At 38.9% G+C, this 21,284-nt stretch overlaps 1 protein-coding gene across 1 annotated transcript in view; it reads left to right on the forward strand.

The window, feature by feature from the left end:
- supt3h (SPT3 homolog, SAGA and STAGA complex component) overlaps positions 1 to 21,284 on the forward strand; it is a 114,299-nt gene that overhangs the window by 55,042 nt on the left and 37,973 nt on the right. Inside the window, exon 4 of the mRNA XM_017721411.2 lies at positions 20,580 to 20,666. Coding sequence (XP_017576900.1) covers positions 20,580 to 20,666 — 87 coding nt within the window. The remainder of the gene's footprint in view (positions 1 to 20,579; positions 20,667 to 21,284) is intronic.

Genomic DNA, 21,284 nt, shown 5'->3' on the forward strand with positions numbered 1-21,284 from the left:
TTTATTTATTCATTTTATTTATTTATTTGTATTTATTTATTTATTTTAAGAACTGCATTTGTTTTTTTGTTTGTTTTCAAAGGGCTGGCAGTTGCACATTTTTATGAGAACAATTGGCGTGACACCCTGTAGCTGATGCGCGGTATGACAAAGCCTTTAGACATTTGCATCTGGGAAATGGTTTAAAGGAGATGTGTAATTAAGTATAAATAGTCGTAGTTCAGGCCACCTCCTTTCCCTGCTGCTCTGCACTGAGCACTCAAAAATGTCAGCCTCCTCCCACACTTTCCCAGCAGTCCTGCCCTCTGCGTCTGAGCTCACAGCCGCTCCAGACCCTCAACCGAGATACGAGAAATGGACAAAGTTAAGTAAATAACCACGCTTTCAAAGCCAGTAGCTTTCATTGCTTGGATAAACACCATTACGCCCCTACTTACACCTTGTCATGCATTTACCACCAACAAATGAAAACACTGATTGTGACAGCCTACAGTTTCCCTTCATCAAAGAACCAACAAATGAGGCAACAACTTTTGGTTATGCAGTGGATATCATGAGGCGTATAAATAACGCAGCTTATAGTATATTTAAGTAATGGTTTGGCAAGCTTTTGTGGTCTCTGACTGTGTGATGTACTGTTTTCTATTAAAAAACAGGTACAAGTTTCAAGTACACACTCAAGTACACAGGGTTCTTTAGTAAAGAGAATGGTTCCATATAGAACCATGAACACTCAAAGAACCCTTGGTTAAAGCATTCATTTCACCATGAAAGGGTTCCTTAGATTCATATAGATGGTGCTATATAGAAGCTTTTCGAAAAGGGTTCTATATAGCACCTAAAGGGTTCATCAATTGTAACAATCTTGACATCGTAACAGTAGAAGAACCCTTTTAGGTGCTATATGGAACACTTTTCAACAAGGTTCTATAAACTATAAATCTGTATCACATTGTCCATCTGAAGAACCCTTTCAGCATGCAAAAGGTTCTTTGAGTGTTCATGGTTCTATATAGAACCATTTTTTCTACTAAAGAACCCTTGAAGAATCATCATTTTTAAGAGTGTACGTTTTTTAAAAATGTTTAAAATGTAGGTTTTAAGAAGGTTCTACTGCTGCTTTTGTAGTTAACAGAATGTCACACAGTGTCACATACAAGAGTCTATTTTAGATTAATCAACAATTCAGTTTGTGTAGTGTGGTGATTTAGGTATGCAGGTTTCATGATGCTAATTGGTGAGGCTTCGTTTTCCATTACTTGTTAGCAGGGTTGAAGGATTTGTGTACGGTTTTGCTGACAAATATTATGACAATTCACTTTTTCTGCCTTGAGGCTTGAACACCACCAGTTATGGCCAGTTATTTGTGGTTGTGATGTCACAGCAATTGAGTGCTTATGATTGGTCTAACTCATCTAGGGCACGTTCACAAGCTTTGTGTTATTGGGTTAAATTTCCCCACTTATGACGACAGTGTTGATAATATAGGCTGTAATTGAAACTGCAGCTCTTGCTGTTGGAATATTGCAATGTTGATATGAAAACAATTAATCTTTCAGCCATTCAGCCACCAAACATTTGGCTGATTAACTACATTTGGAGAAAGGGAAAAAAATTATGTAAATTTGCCAAACTTTTTCTCTTAAACCAAGGCTGCCCAAAGAGTGGCCTGCAAGCCTGAGCTGACCCTTGAGGACGTTTGAGTTGGCCCACCAGAAAGATGCCCTCAGCATATTATTATACTCTGTATAACTTACATTCTGTATTTTTTAAGAATGTAAAAAATGTAATTTAATGTAAGAAAAAGTAAAAACTTGATTTGAAACCAGTCCTACATCTTTATTTCTAAATTGCTTTATTTTCTGGCCCTGAGTCCATCTCAGACATTGTGCTTTCGACCCTCCGAAACAAAAAGCTTAGGCACTAATGATGGTGTTAGTGTGCTTGGTGTTCTTCAAAGGGTCCGCTAGTTTGTATACCCTCAAAGAGTTATCTGTGAGAGGCCAAATAGGCGACTGTGACACACGCTGTAGGTTTAACCTTTCACCCCATAACTCCACAGTGCCCTGCCTGGCTACGAGGAGAAAAGTAGCTCTTAACATTCATTGTTTTGACCTTTAGCCCGTGGAGTCAGAAGGCTCTTAAATCAGGCGGTCTCCTGTGTGTGTGTGTGTGTGTGTGTGTGTGTGTGTGTGTGTGTGTGTGTGTGTGTGTGTGTGTGTGTGTGTGAGCGCGCTCCTGGGAGAGACAATAGCCCCTCCGTTCTCCTTTGCAGCTGCAGGTCCAGTGCTCTGCCTCCGTCCTTCATTTATACTCTCCCAATTCTCAAACACACAGTAGCTATTTCTGCGACTCTATTGTATGTGTTTCGTGTGGTCTTTTCTGTTTTTCTTCTCTGAGCCAAACCCAGTATGGTTGGTGAAGTTGTCACAGAAAAGCAGAGTTAACATGAACATGTCTTGCAGCACCAGGCCCATGCCATATCAAACATAATATTTGTGCAGCTTTTTCTTCTCCTGCTGCTGTACCAGGGAGAATTCTTGGGGCATCGATTTGTGCCGTTTGAATGGAACTGAATTGCAAGCTTAGCCAGTGTGATTTTGCGTGGTCTTTTGTAAGGCTGCAGAATACATTGTTTATTAATCATTCCTGTGTTAAAGGGTGTGCACAGATGCTCAAAGACTCACTTAACCATTTGAGCATTGGGATACTGAAATCACTGTTCAGGTTACGTCTAATCACGGGAAGGCAGAGAAAATATTGAGGCTAACTCAGTGAAACGAAACAGTATTGCTCATATTTGTGAGTATTTTATGTTGTACTTGTTAGTGTACTAACTACCGTAGCAACAAACACAATGCAGTTCCCTCTCAAGTTTCGTGCCACAATTTCAAGAGCTTGCACCTTACTGGTGATGTTGCCATGCAGCCTCGTTAGGACTGTTCCATTTGTGTCACCAATAGGCTACTGAGGAGGAGTCTTCATAAGACAGTCCTGCCGTAGACTTGCCTTGGTTCAGTTGCAGCCTCGGCTTTGGAAGTAAATTATTTTCTAGGGCTAAGACAGTAAAACATTTTGAAAAAATTGAGAAAAAATGAAATATAAATATCTATATTTCCATTTTTTTAAACCACAAATACTTTAGTTGCAGAGCCTCTGATGCACAGCACTGCTGCAGAGCTCCTCTGTGAGTCGATGATGATATTTTTTTTTTACAGAACAGGTCGTGACCCAGCGTTTGTGGCTTGGGTCATGCCAGCTAAAAGAAAGATGATAACTTCATTAACATTAGGCTACTACTGGAAGAATCAATTTCTTCTTCCACTAAGTTTTTATACAAAGTGCATTGGAGTTCTATTGAATTAAAAATTGCATCTTTTTTTATCCTTATCTCAAAAAGACCTGAAAGATGACTAAATGTTAAACTGTCAATAAGGAAGAAATAGGTTTCTGATGGCTTTTCCCATGTGTAGCAGTGCACCGGCCTTACAGTCAGGCATGGGGCAGCTCATGCTGAATGTGTTACGATTGGCCCCTCCCAGTCTGCTCATGTGCTTTTGTTTACCTTTTAGTCCTGTCATGTGCTTTTGTTTTGATTTCTTCCCAGTCCGGCCCCCTTGTTTTGTGACTCCGCCCCTGATTGTTCCCACCTGTTTTCCACCTGCGTCTGGTTATCCCTCGTTATCCCTGTTTGTATTTAAGCCCTGTGTTTTCCTGAGTTTCTTGTTGGTCTTTGTTTGATGTTAGACGTGCTGTATGTTGGATGTATCGTTTGTCGACCTACTGAGCGTTTTCTTTGTATATCTGTCCTGATTGTTTCTGACCCTTTTGCCTGTTTTCAGATTACTTCTTTTGCTATTCCCTTTGGATTATCTGCCTGTGGTCATATCTCCGTGTTCTGACCTTTTTGACTGTTCTCTGGGCTTTGACCTTTTGCCTCGCCCTTTGGATTGTTTGATTTTTTGACTATGAGCTCAGATTACGTCTTCATTAATAAAGTCTTCCTTGTTCATTTTTACCACAAGCATCTGATTTCATCTGCGCCGTTACAGAATGAGGAGATTAAGTAAAACTAGGGCTGGAATTTCAGATCACGGATCGGAAAGCAGAAACAATAAATTCTACAAGTTTCTGTATTATATTTATTAGCAAATTGACAAGCGGTCCCAGTCCTATAATTTGACAAGTGGTCCCAGTCCTATAATCCTATAAGCAAAATTACACAAGCCACTCTTTAACCATGTCACACTGTTGATTCCTTGGTGTGTTTTGAATATATCTTAAGACATTTCACAGTCACTATATATAGCAATATAATTGTAACTAGTACTTTGTCCATATGACGCCGCTCTAGTTTCCAGGGTCATTCAGTTTTAGGACTGCATCACTTCTACTATGGAGATTAGTGGAACCTATTTGAAGTTATGCTCATCTGTTTCCCCATAGCCCTACAGAAAGAGCAGCTGCCACCCAGGCCTCGAGAAGCAGTCCGCCTTCTTTTACCTCACACCCGGAAGTGCGCGGTCTTGTCTTGTTCACTTAATGCATTAATGTTAACTGTCATCTGCTCACCCCATTTTTTTCTGACAGTGGCCAGCGCCAGACAGATTTATAGATGTGCTGGCTTTCAATCAGATGCACCAAAAAAGGTCTGCATATTGTAAATCGCAGCACTAAAAAACTATTGTGGAGCTCACTTGCCAAGCATAAAAAGCCAGGACAGCCTAAAGTAATTTACGGACGACTCCCTGAGGATGTATAACTCTGTTCCGTACGTCTGAGACTGCGTGGAGCACAGCAAGTTAAAGGCAAGCATGATAAAGCTGTAAAACACACCCCTCACAGTGTGGTATAGAAGAGGCCTCTCATGGAGAATCATATGAAATTCATTGTCAGCGTAAAGAGCTGCCACATTTTTATTTATTATTATCTTTATTTTTTTACTTTTTTATTTCCTTTCATCCCTTTATAACTGTCTTGAGACTGCCTGTCTCTGCATCTACCCTATCTTAACATCTCTTCAACTCTCAGGAAAGAGTGCCTGTTTAGTGTGACAGTGCATGTAATACAACACTATTGGATATTTATTTTTGCAGCAGTATAAATATCTCCCTGCTCTCAGCAGTAAGCACTAAACGGGCCATGATGGTGATAACCCTCAATTAATTCTCTGTTTCCTCTCTCCTGGATTTATTATTGTTCCGAGGGGCCAGGTGTAGCCCTGCCGAGTGGACCGTAATTGTGTTCATGCTACTTAGCTGAAGACCGCAGCAGTAATAAACCAAATTACACAATAAATCCTTCCCAGATGGCCTGCAAAACATTTCACACTGGCAGCGTGCACTCACAAGTGTGGAGTGTATTCCTCCCACACATCCACGTATGAGCGCCAATAAATGTCTTATCTTTAAACACCTTGCACGTCTTTTTTTTTTCTTTGTTTGATTGTGCTAATGACCGGAGATGGTTCTTCTGGGCATGTTAGGCATATACAGTCATGTGTAAAAGTAAGTGCACTCTATGAAATGTTTATCTTTTTTGATATATCAGCATTTGATCGATGTTATGTGTATAATGTTAGATACATTAGGTAATAGAACAAAAAAAATATATGAGAATATGCGATAATTTATTTTTAAAAATATTGATATCATTTTTGTCTGTCGAAAAATAAGTATAGTAAAATAAGTACAGAATTTTTTTCAACTGTTTAATGTTTGTGGAGTTTCTTGCGTGCGCAGCCCATTTCAGCACCCCCCAACAGCATTACACTGGGATTCAGAATAGGCCATTTCACAACTCTTCAGTTCATCCCTTTGAACCATTCCTTTGTGGATTAACTTCTATGTTTGGTATTATTATCCTGTTAGTCAACTTCTTCATCTTTCATTTTTTTCTAAGTGGTCTCATATTCTCCTCTAGCACTTTCTGATATGAAAGAGAATTCGTAGTTGATTCTGTGATTGCAAGTTGGCCAGGCCCTGAGGCAGCAAAGCACCTCCAAACCATAACATTTCCACCACCATGCTTTACAGTTGGCATGAGGTACTTCTGATCAAACACAGACTTTGTTTTTCACCAAACATAGCTTCTGCTTCTGTGGCTAAATAACTCCATCTCTTGCCCCAATGTTCTTTTTAGGCAGTAAAGGTTCCTCCTGTCTCACCTTCCATGTAGGTCGAGTTGGTGCTTGTACTTTTACATCAACAATGACAAGAACTACCTACAGGTCTAGTGGTTAAATTTTGGGGTTCTTAGAGACATAGAGAATTTGCTAGGGTGGCATGGCCTGGACAAGTTGGCAGCCCTTTTGATGTAGGCATAATGATACCACACTTTAATAGCAAACAGCAAACCAGACCAGATATTTCTGGTCTTCCAAGATGTTCTGTAACAGTGTTGGACCTAATCATTAGTATCTGATCGGTGCACCTGATTTAAATTTGACATGTACTGATATATGTAGGGTGTAGTTACTTTTTCCACATTGCACTACTGTTTATTTCAGTTATATGAAGTATGACAATTTGTCATTTGTTAAATTATGCCACCTTTTTCTGTCGATACCATTTAAATGAAGACTTGATATTTGTGCCTTGAAATATATTGAAAAAGTCTAAACTTTTTATGGGGTGATCCTCACATGACTGCATATATAATGAGCTTAACTGTAGCAGAGGTAAAACTTTCAGGTGACAAGGTGACAGTTGTGCATGTTAGAAGGAGGGAAATGTTGGCACAGCACCAGCAGGGTTGTAGACAGTGTGATTGATTTAAACACTGGTTCAACAGAAATACATTGGCAGAGGATATAGTTTAGAAGGAAAGAGATGAAGAGACATGAAGAGGCGGTCTCTCAGGTGTCTGGGACAGGGTGTCCTCTTACATGTTTGAGTGCGTGTTGGCTGAGACCAATACACACACTCTGGTCCTCTGCTCATTTAGTATGTGAAATCCATACACTTACAGTACCAGTAAGTTTGGACATACCTGAGTGTCATAATAGTGTTTATAATGTATGGAACAGAACTTCAAGGCCTCACTTGACAACTTCACATCAGTTTGCCAGATCAAAATGCTTCTCTCGCTGCAGAACATGATATCTGTGTTTCACAGTCACATACTCATCTTTAGTTTATGTTTTTGCTTTGCTTTTAGTATGTGCATAAACTAATATGATCCAGTTTGAACATTGTCCTGCACAATAATGGTGAAATTGGGGTTTTGAGTGCTTATTTCAAGCAAAAACCCTTGTTTATTTGTGTCTCTCTGCTTAATCACCTAGTGTGCACCTTCACTACAAAAATACAAGAAATTCTGTAAAACACTGACATTAAGTGTGAGATGCACTCTGTTTTAGAAATCTGTTATGCAAGTCGAGAATTGTGCAAAAGTGCATCAAGAACGTCTCCAGTTTTGAGGGGGGAGCTACAAAATGCAGAATCAAAAATATGTGTTTGCTCTTCTTTGTAGAGATGCACCAGTATCATATCTTCTCGCCCGATGTCGATATCTGATATTTTTCATGTACACAGAAATAGAGAAATAAGTTACAAATGCAGTAAAATCAATAAACTACAGATATTTCTGAATAGTAGCCCAGTGTTGCCTAAACATCCCAATCTTCCAGACTATAATAAATACATCATCAACAATTGGTGTGAAATGTCAGTCAAATCTAAATATCTGTCCATGGCAGGTCATATTTGAGGCAATTGTCTGAAGATACTGACTCTGATTCATCACTTATCCTTACCCTGTTTTCGTCCTTTTTCCTTTTGGATTTATTTGTGGTTTCAATGCCTTTATTGTTATTCTGCATTGTTATTGGAAAATTGCTAAAATAAACAAAAGCCTGTCATAAGTAGGTGTGTCTGAACTTTTAACTGGCACTGCCTGTACATGAGCAGGCAAGGATAATCTGCTTCATACACACTGCTCTGATAGGACAAATGGAATCAGTTTTTTGTGACATGCTTTTCACTTTTCTCAGGAAGGACTTACTGTACAGAGACAAGCAGTCATGATGACTGATTCTGATGCTGACTCACTGTTTTCCCTTGAAGCTTCTTTTTGATTGAGTTTATGAGCGTAGGAGTGTTCCCTTCCTAACCTTTGATTGTGTGATTTTCCTGTAGAACTGTAGAACATTTATTAAAGCATCATCTAGTCTTGGATATTTTTCTGTGCAGTGTTCAGTGATTGTGAGTGGGATCCTCACAGTGACCCCTAGTGCTTTTGAGACACATTTCTTCATGAGAGATTGCTGCTCACTCAGTAGGAGCTAACAGGAGCCAGTATCCTCACTTTAATTCCTTTTATGATCCAGACACAAGGCTGTATGTAGGGATGTAGGAACCCTCTGGCATTTTTAGGGGTCCAAGCACATACTTCCTGTATATTTTTGTTTATCTGAGCATTATATTTAAACACACAAACAAACCCACTTGTTAAGTGTTTGTACTTCCTGCAGGCACACTTCCGAAAAGTTCTTCATGCATAAAGAACTTTGAGGAAATGTGAGAAGTCCTTTCTTGTAATGTGTGGAGGTAGAGGGCTGTTAATCCAGTCTGTGGCCTCCCCCAGAACTTGATTGACTGGTTGTAGAAGCTTGCTGTAGACGTCTGCTTCCCCCTGAAATCCAAACAGCACAGTGAAAAGACTTCACTTTTTGCCTGACATGCCGCATGTGAAACAGAGTTCACTTGGCTGGTTCCTGTAACGCCAGGTGCAAAAGTTGGCAGGGGCTGCTTTCATAGGCACTTATTCTGCTGGACTTTCTCTGCTTCCAGACTTTCTATCAATCCCCTGGGCCTTGTTTTTTTTGCTACGACAGCAATTTCATTATATGACTCTTTAAACATGGGCCACCGTTGTAAATTTGATTAGAGCATGTGAAAATGACCTGAGCCTGTGTTTCTAATGAATATATTTATGAGTCCATTGTACACATCAAATTAATTAGCAGTAGTCAGCTGGTAAAGTGAACTTCAGGGGGTTATACAGTGTGCAGGTCTCTTTCTCAGGCCTGACTAGGTGTATGGGGAAATAAGCAGTAAAAATGCTTGCTAATCTCTTTGGATTTTACTGTTTTACAGCATTGTTTTTTCAGTCAGTGGGATGTGCTGTGTTTTGAGTGTGTTGGGGTTATTTGATTTGAGTTGTGTTATTATGGGGGATATGCGATCAAAATTGGCAAATTATTGCTTCAAAGATATGACTGATAATTGACTAATTTATTATATTTCTTTTGTCCAGTCTGTGTTGCAATTTTCGAATGTAAGCAAGTACACTGGCCATACCAAAATTTTATTTAATACATTTTTTTAGTTGCCATTTTGCATATGCTTTGGACTAAATGTATCAAAGGTAAAGAAAAAAAACTGCAGGTAATGAAGAAAAACATTTATTATTGATAAAATCTGCTTTCTGTATGATAAGACTGAGCTGATAAATAAAACTTCTGCATAAACTTAAAGGCATTACAGTATGTAGGCTACAGTATGTGCACTTAAAATCTAACACCCGTGACACCAGATAACAGCTGATCATTCAGAGTGAATTCCAGTATTTTTCACGTATGCTTTGCACTTTGGCCCTGTCGTTTGTGAGTTTTTCATTTCAGAAGCTGTGGTTGCAGATGGTGTCAGCATGTTAGCAGAAGCTTTCCTTTCTGCTTTTGTTGCTTTGCTAAATTCTGGGGGATATACAGTGGTATCACCTGACGTGGAGGTGTTCTTGGGTGTTGTACCTACTTTTGTTACTCGACATAAATAAAGATTATAAATGTTGTATAATTTCTCTCTTAGAAATTGTGAAATAGTTTCACATATCTAACATTTTCACTGTTTATCTGTATCTGCACCAAAATGTTGTAGCATAGCTATGCATGACTCATTGTGCTGAATAGCCAGACAGATTAAAAATATTATTTGATTCATGTTATTTAAAGGCAGCTACATTTTTATTTATGAATTTAAAATGCCAGTTTAGTCTGTTAAAGAGCAAATGTTATTGATGTACCTGTAGCTACTATGAACTACTGGAAGTGTACTCCTATGTTTTGTGAGCTTATTCGATCCTTGGGTTTAAAAAAAAAGGGAAAAAAAGATGAAAAAGTTTGATAAAAATCAAACAATAGCATCTGGCTGTAAGGAAATCAGAATCGGCTATAAAAATTATAATCAGTGTGTCCGTAATTATTACTTATTGTTTAGTAGGCTAGAATTTTTAAGTTTCTCTAAACTTTTGACTGGTACTGTACAGAAGTAAATCTTCAGGTCTGAGTTTATGTGACATCTTCTGCAGAGTTTAACATTGTTAACTTGAAGACCTCGCAGCACAAGCAAAATTCAGCTTGAGAAATCCAACGCTTAATTTCACTAGATCAGAACACAGGACCAAATAAAGGAACTTTGAGCTGCAGAACTGTCCAGACGTGTTTTTGTTTATATACTCTGTTTGCTCGGTTACCTTTTTTATTACATTTAGTTGACTTTGCGATTTTGCGGATTTTGCTTTCCACCTAAGAACATGATGGGTGGTCTCGGTTAATGATGATCCAGATATATTTAGCTTTAGGGGATTTTTTTTAGCCAGTTTAGAAATGCTAAGGGGCAGCTCCAGTGCTCAGGGTTGGTTTTAATGTAATAGAAGTCTATTCATCCCCATGGCCTGTGGTCTCTGGTTAGGAGCGCTGTGCCAGGCCCAGACTCAGACACTGCACTGCAGCACCCTGAACCCAGATGCGTGCGTCTCTGCGAGGGAGCGTGCGCCGGATATTTGGAGTCTAAATGGTTTGGGTGGTGGAAGCACAGCTGTCACCTCTTGTCCAGGTGCTTGCACTGACATATATCAGGGGTTTTTTGAATGCCTAAGTCAATTAGTCTCTCACATAGAAAAGGGAGGATAGATTAGAGGGGTGTTTTGTTTAAATATGTAGTCTCTGTATAGTTTTCCATGGGGAGCGAGGATTTTTACAGTGTGCGGTCTCATCTTTCTTTGGAGTAAGTGGTTGCTACATCAAATTATTATTTTGTACACATCTAAAGCTTGGAGCTTGACCTACTGTAATTACTGTATCCACATTATCTCAGTATTCATTTCTTATTTTGCTTGGTGTGGCTGTATAATACACTGAGGTGGGTAGAGCAGCCCCCAACCATGCTCCTCAACGTCTGCACTTAGATTTATTTATTTATCTAGGCCAAGCTAGGGTTTGGCTCTTGTCTCTTGGGTTATAGATTCTTCCAGTATCTCTTGGCACTTTGTATCTCTTTGTCTCCTGCTGTTTTCACATTTTGTAAGTTATCTGGAGTGTCTGCTAGGTGTAAATGTAAAGGCTTGAGTGAAAAGGTTTACTTAAGAAATACAATAAAATTACATGAACATGAAAATAATATTAAAATGAGCTTCCAAAAACATCAATAAGAAACTTTTAGGGAAAAAAAGACTACTCTAGTGCAGAGTTTCCTGTAAAACTGTAGTGAAACTTCTTAATACATCAAGCATCTATCAGCACAGGAACTGAAGTTTGTGCTGTTTTTGGTCTACTTTAAACCTCTAAAGTTCAAAAGTGAGAAATGTAAGAAACACCAAAGCCGTCCAACGGAAGCAAAAGAGTTCAGTTCCAAAAAAAAAGAGTGAAACTGCTCATTCCTAAAATTAAATGTGCCTAAAAGGGTTCTTTGGACTGATGCCATAGAAGAACCACTTTTAGTTCCCCAAGAACTTTTGTATGGATGGCTCTTTAAAGAATCGGTTTAATAAATGAGAAGTCTGTGTGTAGATATAAATTCCATACTATAATCGTTGAAGTTCCAAATTTTTAAGAGTGCCTTTTAAACCGCTTTCATTTGAAGACACTCAGTGTCACAGAAGTAAAAATCCATCAAAAATCTAAATGTTACAAATATTTTACCTTTTTATTCATGTCCCTGCTCATATTATTAATCATATCAAATCATTTAAAATGTTTTATTTTCTCCATAATATTTGATTGAAGTGACTTTTACCCAACTTGAAAATGTGTTTATGCGCTCGCGGATGGGGAAAATATTACTAATAATATTAAGGTTGGTCCACCCCTCTACATCCCTCTATGTGTCACTTGTAAATACATCACGGTACAGAGGAAAAATACATTATTTCCAATTCACATTGACATATCTGATTTATGAATGCTCAGCACCAACGTGATATCCGCAACCTATAGCTAGCTAGCTAACTGCTGTACCGTGCTTCTGAAATTGAGGTCACACAGGCTCCTGTTGTGATCTTTATCGACACGGTCATATTTGTGTGCACCATACCTGTAGAGTATAATTCCAAGGAAACACTTTTAACCTTGATGCTAAGGAGGTAGCTCACATAACACTAAGCTATTATTGCATTCCTACAGTTAAGTGGACCGCTAGCTATCACACTCTCATAAATGAAGAAAATCGCTTACAGTAAGATTGTGTAACGGGGCTAGCACTAGTAGCTAGAGGCTAGTAGGTTTGTAACTATGTTATAAACAACAGTGTAATAACAGTGTTTTTTATGGGACTACAAGGAGCTCCGGGACAGCAGTCACTGCATGTGAGGGAGAAGAACGCGATACATATACATATGTCCACATGCTGATAGCTCGGACTTGTGCTTTGGCAGCTCTGACATCGCCTGCACCAAATCTTCTCCCGCCAAATTCAATCGAACAGAAGAAAACGTCAGAAAACAGTGCTTTCACAAATCTCTGAGCAGGAAAGGCCAATATCATTCTTTCTCTGCCAGTTCATTGTAAAAACATCAAAACTGTAGGTAATAGAAAAAAAATCATATAGATAATAGAAGTAAATCTTAAAAATGACTAGACAGGGGCTTTAAGTACATAGAACTGACTTTAACTAATTGCTGTGGTTAGTATCCACCTCTGCTCATATCATATAAGCTGTATTTGTATGAGGCTGTTCTTACTCAAAGCTTTTCTTCTGCTCAGGTTCGATTAGAGTGCTGATGTGTGTAAAGATGTGTGTGCTGTACACTGTGTGCCAGACAGATGGTCCAGCAGGTGTCTTTGTCTTGTCCACTGCTGTTTCGGTATGTTAGTCCTGTAGGGTAGGTCCTGTACTTCACTGCTGCTCTGCTATCTCATGGAGGTGAAAATGGGAAACACTTGTTTTATTTATCCGCTGGCCAGCTCTCAGGGACTCTCAGTTTCACAAAACATTGATAATGTCTCCTTGCAAACAATGTCATTAAACCGCAAAGAACAAGCAAAACATTTAGTCTCTGCAAGCGCTCTCGGAATTCCCGTTCCTGCGATAATGAGGCCGCTTTGATATTTTCTACTTTAATTGTTTATGACCTGTGTTTTGATGCCTTTTTGTTATGATGTGAACAAGTAATAACTAGCATCATACCGTCACAGCCATTATGATAGCCACTAAAATGACTGAGACTAATTTTACAGTGTATAAGCTGACCCAACAGGGTTGCGATAACATAGCCCAGATGGTGACATGCAACACACAAGCTAATTAGGTTTATGCTGAAAATGGAATGATGTTTTGAGTCATCAGGGCTGATTTTATTTTATTTTCAAGAGGAACGGGCTTTCTCAGTTAAGTAATCTGTCTGGTAGGTGAGTTCTGAAAACATGAGAAGTCTTTGTTTTCAGCCCCTTTCAAAGGAAACGGTGTAATTGATCCTTACAAGGACACTGTGACTGGAATACTCCCCTGTCTTCCTGTTACCTTTTCCAGTGTAATCAAATAATGGATTTCATTTCAAAACGCAGCAGTAGCAGCGCAGAGGAAATTATGTTCAGCAGGCTTGTTTATTTGACTTCTGCCATTCTGCTGCATGAAAGCAACTCCTTTTTCTCCTCCACTGTAATGTGACATGAACCAGCCCGCCGAGGCTAGTGTCACTTGAAAATGTGTAGTAATTAAAATTGAGCCCTCTAATTAGAGCCCAGCATTCCCCAAGCTTGAGACACGCTTCCACACTGGCATTGATTTCACAGCCTTGATGTTCTGGAGAGACATCTTCAGACCTTTTAGCTTGCCACAGTGAGTTTTGCATGGATTTAGGGGATTCTTTGGTCAAAACTCATTCCAAGCACATGCTCTTTAGCCGTATTACAGTTCTAGTGTTTTGTAGTTCGGGCTAATATTAGACTCATATCAGTACTGGCTGATATTTGCATAAAAATTGGGCAGATGTTTGGATTTGGCTGATATTTCGAGCTGATGTTTGATGATATATTTATTGCACTTCAGAAGAGCAGAAAGTTTAGATGACACTGAGTCACTGAGCTAAAGCATCTGATTTTTTACATTTTACTGCATTTGTGGCCTACATTTTATAAACAGTTCATGTATTGGTATTGGCAGGTTTGTACATGAACAATATTGGAAATCTATTCCCATATAGGTGAATTCCTAAATTTAGTCCTGAAAAAAACACTTGAAATCATGAGCATGAAAAGCATGAATCAGAAATCATAGAACATTTTCTTTCCATAGTATGACATAATTCTGAGTAAAACCAAATATCTAAGAGGGTCCCCAAGCTAACGGAGCATTTTGCTTGGTTATTGGTGGGAGGGGGAGGTGTAACATGAACATGATGTTATTGGTTAATATTATTTTTCCCTGCCCACTGGTGTACAGTGATGTAATCAAATACCAGAAAACATGTTTGAGGTATTGTGAATATTGTGAATCATGCTTAATAACAGGACCTAACAAGGTAAGAAAAAAATACTGCTACATATTTTCTATGTACACAATCACAACATTTTATTTTATTTTTACGGTTAAAGTACTTTCATTGCATTAGCAAGAGGGTAAGATGACCATTTCAGACACCAGGGTTTGTCCTTCTGCTTCTGTCGACACTAAACTTTGGAATGGTTCCTATTGCGAAAGCTAAAACCACAATATCAAATTGGAGAAAAACACTCTGGGTCTTATGAATGCCTGTGTAGTGTGATAGCTGAGGCATCCCAGAAATGGTAAAACAGTCCTTCGCTGCTCGAGTAAACTGTCAACAGTGCCGGCTTCTGAGCTGCTGAAAATAGACCACAGAGATCGCACTGTTCACTGAGTCTGAGAGCCATCCCAAACGAAATAACCAAGCCAACATCATTCAGTCTCGCAGCTCAGGAGACTTGCTTTCATCTGAGTGTAAAATTTGAGCAATTACTAAAATTCATCTGTTATTTTACAGATTCTGTTTAATGAGCAAGAGACTTCAAATGCTCTGGAAAATAAAACTGGCGTTAAAGGAGCAGTGGAGGAAGGAGAATGGGGACAGAGTTATTCCATTTATTTGGAATTAGGGTCAAGTTCAGTCAGGGCTAATGTAATCTCAGGTTTATCTGGAATTGATTGAGATCTAATAAATCAGTTTCTGTTGCTAAACTTTTTATACAGCTTTTTTTTAGTACATATGATGAGAAACTATATGAGAAGGGAAATATCCATTCTTAATTTTAAAGTTCATTAAAGGTCCATGGTCAACATCTTCTTCTTCTTCTTCTTCTTCTTCTTCTTCTTCTTCTTCTTCTTCTTCTTTACAGAGATCTACTTATAATTTGTGTTGTTTTACGTATCAAAAACATCATTAATTTTACTTGACCATTTTCCAACATCTTATTTCTTATCTCTGTTTTCATTGGCTGGTCTATCTTTTGCCTCATTTAAAAAGCAGCCTGGACTGAAACACTCCTTATAACTTAAGCATCAGTGGGCAGGGCTAAACTGCTGTGGGAGATGTATGTAGATGTGTTGTTTTTCATGACATCACAAAAACAATTCAAAACTTAGCTTCGTTTCCATATATGGACTGGGAAGTGAACAGTACGTTTACAAGATGTTTCTAGATGTTTCCTCACAATGCTTCTTGTGACAGTTTGAATGATCACCTTTATCTGAACTCTTCAGAAAAACTTATTTCACTTTTTTCCTCATAATATTCAGGTCTTATGAGGTTCTTAGTACTGATTACTTGGAGCTAAAGGGTCAAAGTATCCTTTGTAAATACTACTTACCCAAGCAAATAGCGCCTGATTCTGAGACACGCGGCTCTTTGGGCTCGGCCACCTTTGGCGAGTGGAGAGTGAAGGATGAGAGGTGTACTTAAAGCCATTTTTGTCTACTAAAACTATTTCCCTGTTAAATGCTGGGACAGATATGGCAGTCAGTCTGTCAACATTGGTACGATGCCAGGCCAGAAAGAACTAAATGAAGCCTCCGAGCTCATTTAATTCAATGCTCCCCCTGTGAGTGCGTGTGTGGGGCCTATTTGTGCTCCAAACTCCACACACAGATCTACATCTGCAAGCAAACAGATTTTATGACCAACAAATGTTTACAGTCCTCTAAGAATTACTCTCATGTATTTCTAGATTTAGCCGATGTCAAGACATATTGAGTGTTTACATTTCAATTAATAACATACATCTTAGTTTTCTTTTGGAATAATTGTAGTCAGTTCCAGGAATATAAGTGACATTACACCACTCATACAGAAAGTGAAATGTGATGGAGCTTCAGTAGCTTCATTGCTTTCTGGAAGGAATAAATATTTCTTCGTCGCAGGCTGATATCAGACGTTGTGGTTTGTGTTTTTGGCACAAGGAGTTCTTAATCTCAGCTGAATTTCATTTTGACTACTTTGGTTTACCTTCTGTTTGTTTTATTTCATAGACTTAAAGGAGTAGAGAACCAGTGAATGAGTTTTACACAGAGTAGTGAAGGGCTTTTTGAGTAATTTGGTGGTTAAGAACTGTACTCGACAAATCAGAAATGACTTCTGCGACGGTTTCAATTTATATTAATCTCTATTTAAAGGATTAGTCATGATGTTTGCTTTACTGGGCCCTGATCAAAACATGACTTGCCCCTCCAGCTCCTCCACTTAATGATAAGCTGAAGAATGACTGATAAGTTTGCCCCATGCGCTCTAAACTGGACACAGCTTGGGTCTCAGAGCTATGACAGTTACACACAAATAACATATTATATGTCTATAGAAAACTGATGTATATTTTTGCACATTTTGCACTTTTTATTTCTTATGTAATGCACTGCAGGGGGTTTGGGCCATATGAGATTCACACAATGGAGATGGATGGTTGTGAACTCTTGAAAGACACTTGAATGAATTGAGGGACCAAGTGATGACTTGCATGAGCAACACAATATGGAGTTACCTGCATCTTGTTGTCTCATCTCACTTTCAGTGCCACATTTTTCAGCTCCTGATAGATAGTGGTACTTCAAAGTTTTAGGCCTACTGGAGTATTCTGCTCTCTTTAGAGATATGTTAAAGGCTTATCTAATGAGTATGTATAAATATATATCATCATTCTTGCCACAGGGGGGAGGGGAAGTCCGCTGTCAGCTGGTTGATGCCCTATGCAACTGACAGGAAGAACCAGCAAGGCAATGCAGAAGTTTAATAACAGAAACAGAGCTAATCTATGGTTGGCATGAAATGACCCCTCGTCAAAGTCGGTGGTATTTGATAACATTGAGCAATACAACCTAGTACCACATGTGGGCGTTATAGAGCCTTACCTTATACATTACTTTTTTCCTGATGATTATATAATTACCATGTAATTACCAACTGGGCAAGCTTCTTTTTATTACTTAATAATGGAAAATGATTACTGCTAACATCCAGTGGTTTTCTGCATTCATTTGGTTGGAAAATATTGCCAAACTGGTGTGTTGGTGTCCTTAATTTGGACAAACGCATCCATTTTACTTGGACAAGCTTGTTTAACTTGGTTGCATGTTTAAGTTAGTTGTATGTGCCTGAAAGAGTGGGCTGCACTGCTTCTCTGTGTTAACACTGAAAAAGCAGAATCATATTTCTTTCCTTTGCATCAATGCAACACTGGTGTGCAGAGACTGCATGGCCACTTCCCTTTGTAAATTCTGACCTCACGGTCATTAGAAAATGACCAGATGTTCAGAGTGATGCCACCACTCATCTGCAAATAACTTTCCATTTGCATGCATTTGTATTTTTGTCCTTTGTGTCATAAATCACATCTCAGCTCATTACCTGTACGAATGTGGTCCTACAAAATCCTTCTGGTGTAGAACAGATTTAAATGAGTGGTTTAACTTAACCCATGACCTTCTTTTCCCGTTGTAAGGTTAGGGTTAAAAATATCAGTAGGTTGGCACTGCAGTCTTTCTGTAACCTCCCTTAATTCCAAAGAGTTCGTTTCATTCACTGATTTACATTTGGATAGCTATCATTTTCAGTCGAAGGTGACAGTGATAGATGAGGTGTTTCTGCTCTTTTTGGCAATGGAATGAAACGGCTGCGTCGCCTCGATGGAGCATTCTTCATTCACTCTCTCTGTGTGCCTTTTCTTGAGCTTGTAGAGATTGTTTCCATATGATTGCAACATCCCTATGTCCTTCTTACAGCCGTAACCCAATAAAGAAGATGAATAAGGGCATTATATTCAGTAAAATCTATGCAGTAGACCTTGACATATATTAACGACTTAATTGCCAAACCTCACCCACATGAGGAGGACTTGTGCTTAGATCAGATGTTTGTATAGCATCTTGTTCCTCTGTTGCTGCCACAGATTCATAGAAGTTATTCAGAGATTTTACAAGTCTTGGAGCCAATGAAAATTTTAGCGTCTCTAACCCTTAAGTAGCACAGATATCACTGGCCATAACAAAAACATGGTGCAATTCGCCAGTAATTATTATAATAATCTTACTCGTAGATCATTGAAGCAAGCAGAGGAATTGGGTCAAAAACGTTTTGAATTGATACCACATTTGTAAGTAAAATGGGAACCATTTTAATATTGATTTCAAATGTGAAGTCATTGGCTATGTTTACATGCAAAGATTTTTGCCAATCCAATTTAATACAATCAGATTACTGATTCAGACTGAGGTGTTTATATGCTCACTATTCAACAGTCTGATGGAAAATCTTTGTTTACATGCTCGCTACAAGCAGTCCAATTCAAAATTGCTGCAAATGCGTGGAGTAGCACTTAGAGTAAACGTTACCATGACAGCGAACATCACATGAGGTCCAGTCGGCGTTTCCAGTTGGCACACTTGTGTTTTTAATTGCTTTAAACTGATGTCAGACTCAGAAAAACGTCACATGTACCTCTAAAGGAAGCGGCGAGAGGAAGACATCGTGTTCTGAGACACAAGCTGGACATCTGTCCCACCGCCGTCTTTTAAAGATCAGAGTATAAACTTCATCTTCTCTGCAGACCAGTTTCTGCTCTGCCATGCTGAACGGTATAAACCTTTCGCTGTGACATGCCGCATATGCACAGAATGTACTTATGCGTTCCGATTGGAATGTAATTAGATTCAGGCATTTACACGGATATTATTCTTCTATTTAATGGATTATTTAGAGGATTACTCACCTCGTTCAATAGGATAGAAGTTGTATTCCGAATGGCCTCAATCGGACTAGACTATTCTGATTAAGGTGTTTACATGGATGTATCCTATTCCGATCGAGCTATTGGTCGGATTACTAACGGATTATTAGGCTGCATGTAAATGTGGCTATTGTTGTGCATACGGTCTCCCCTCCCAGTTTAGCAGTTCAGTGTACCAAGCTAACAGGCACCTGCATGGGTTGCAAGGAGCATGCAGTTATGCCTTAGACTCCTAAGGACTGACCCCGCAATCTTCCTCTCAATCATCACTCGGAAACCCTTTATCGTCTTGTAAAAAAAAAAACACACACACATTTGTCACATTTTTGTCATTGAAACATTGAATTAAAGAGAAATAAATTACACTCAAACTGTTCTATTCAGAACATAAATATAACGTAAAAGTAATTTATTGCATAACTCACTTACTTTTGAAATGTAATTGTATGTAATTACACTATCATACTTTCTATGTGTTATATGTAATTACATTTGGAAAATATAGCCATAACTCTTGACTTCCAAAGTTTAAGAAACATGTTCTCAAAATCTGAGAAAAGCTCAGTTATTTTATAAATGCTTATAAATTGTTTTGGTTATTTTTTGCTGCCGTATCAAGCAACAGTGTCCATGGGCTCCCAGGGTGGGCACCTTGGTGGCACTGGCTTGCTGGATGACTGACACTTGTTTTTAAGTAACGGTACTCTTTCCTTGTTGATTCCCAAAAGCAAGGACAGCCATGCTGTCATATTTGAGCACTGAGAAAACAAAACAAATGTTAGCTCTAACAAAATTGGCCAAAGTTTATGAAGACCCCATGTGACTATGAAAGTGCTGGTCTCAAAATATGCGATTTCTTATCAGGTCTCAAGGTTTTTAAACAGCAGATGCTATGACTCATTCACTTAACATGCACTGACAGGCAGAAAGTAGAATAAACATCTTAAGCGTGATCTTGTTGACTGCTGACTGCCGTTAAACTTTTTCAGAAGCTGAACAGTTCTTGTTTTTCTCTCTCTCTCTCTCTCTCTCTCTCCCTCCCCTCCCTCCCTCTCTCCTTCCCTCTCCCTCCCCTCCCTCCCTCTCTCCTTCCCTCTCCCTCCCTCTCCCTCCCTCTCTCCTTCCCTCCCTCCAGCTCCACCAGGCAGCTGAGGTGGCTCTCCTCCGAGGAGCCCGGGCCATTTCACCAGAGGATATCATCTTCCTCATGAGGAAAGACAAGGTAAAAGAGCACAGACCTCACAGAGTATATAACCCAGCAAATGTACCTGATAGCTGTTGTTAATTTATGGCCTCTCAGCACTTGGTAGTTGATTGTTCCAGTAAGTGTGCAGTGTCTTTAGAATCACTGGAATCACAGCACTCTTACAATTAGGCCACTGTGCTCATATTTACAAATATGCACGCTGCTTGTCAAAAGTTTGGGAACACCTTTTCTTCTTTTTCAGAGTAAGTAAGAAAAAATACATATAATAAATATAACAATTAACAATTTCTCAAATTTTTGTTAACGTAAAAGATATTTGCTAAAATGATTCACTATATTTACTATATTTGAACAAAAAGCTTCCAAAGACAAAATATTTAATGTTTTGCCTTATCAAATTAATTGTTTTTTGTGAAGATACATTAATTCTGAAATTGACTCCTGTAGCATATTCCCAGAAGGTTGGCACAGGAGCATTTGTGTTAAGGGGTAACAAACACATCTGTGAAAGCACCATTGATGTGCTGCCTTTTAGATGGTATCTTTTTCAGGGGCACCCATGCTTATTTCACCATGACGACACCAAGTCACATTCTGCGCATTACAATCGCATGGCTGCACAATCAGAGAATG

This window comes from Pygocentrus nattereri, chromosome 10, assembly GCF_015220715.1.
Source record: "Pygocentrus nattereri isolate fPygNat1 chromosome 10, fPygNat1.pri, whole genome shotgun sequence".
Classification (NCBI taxonomy): Eukaryota; Metazoa; Chordata; class Actinopteri; order Characiformes; family Serrasalmidae; genus Pygocentrus; species Pygocentrus nattereri.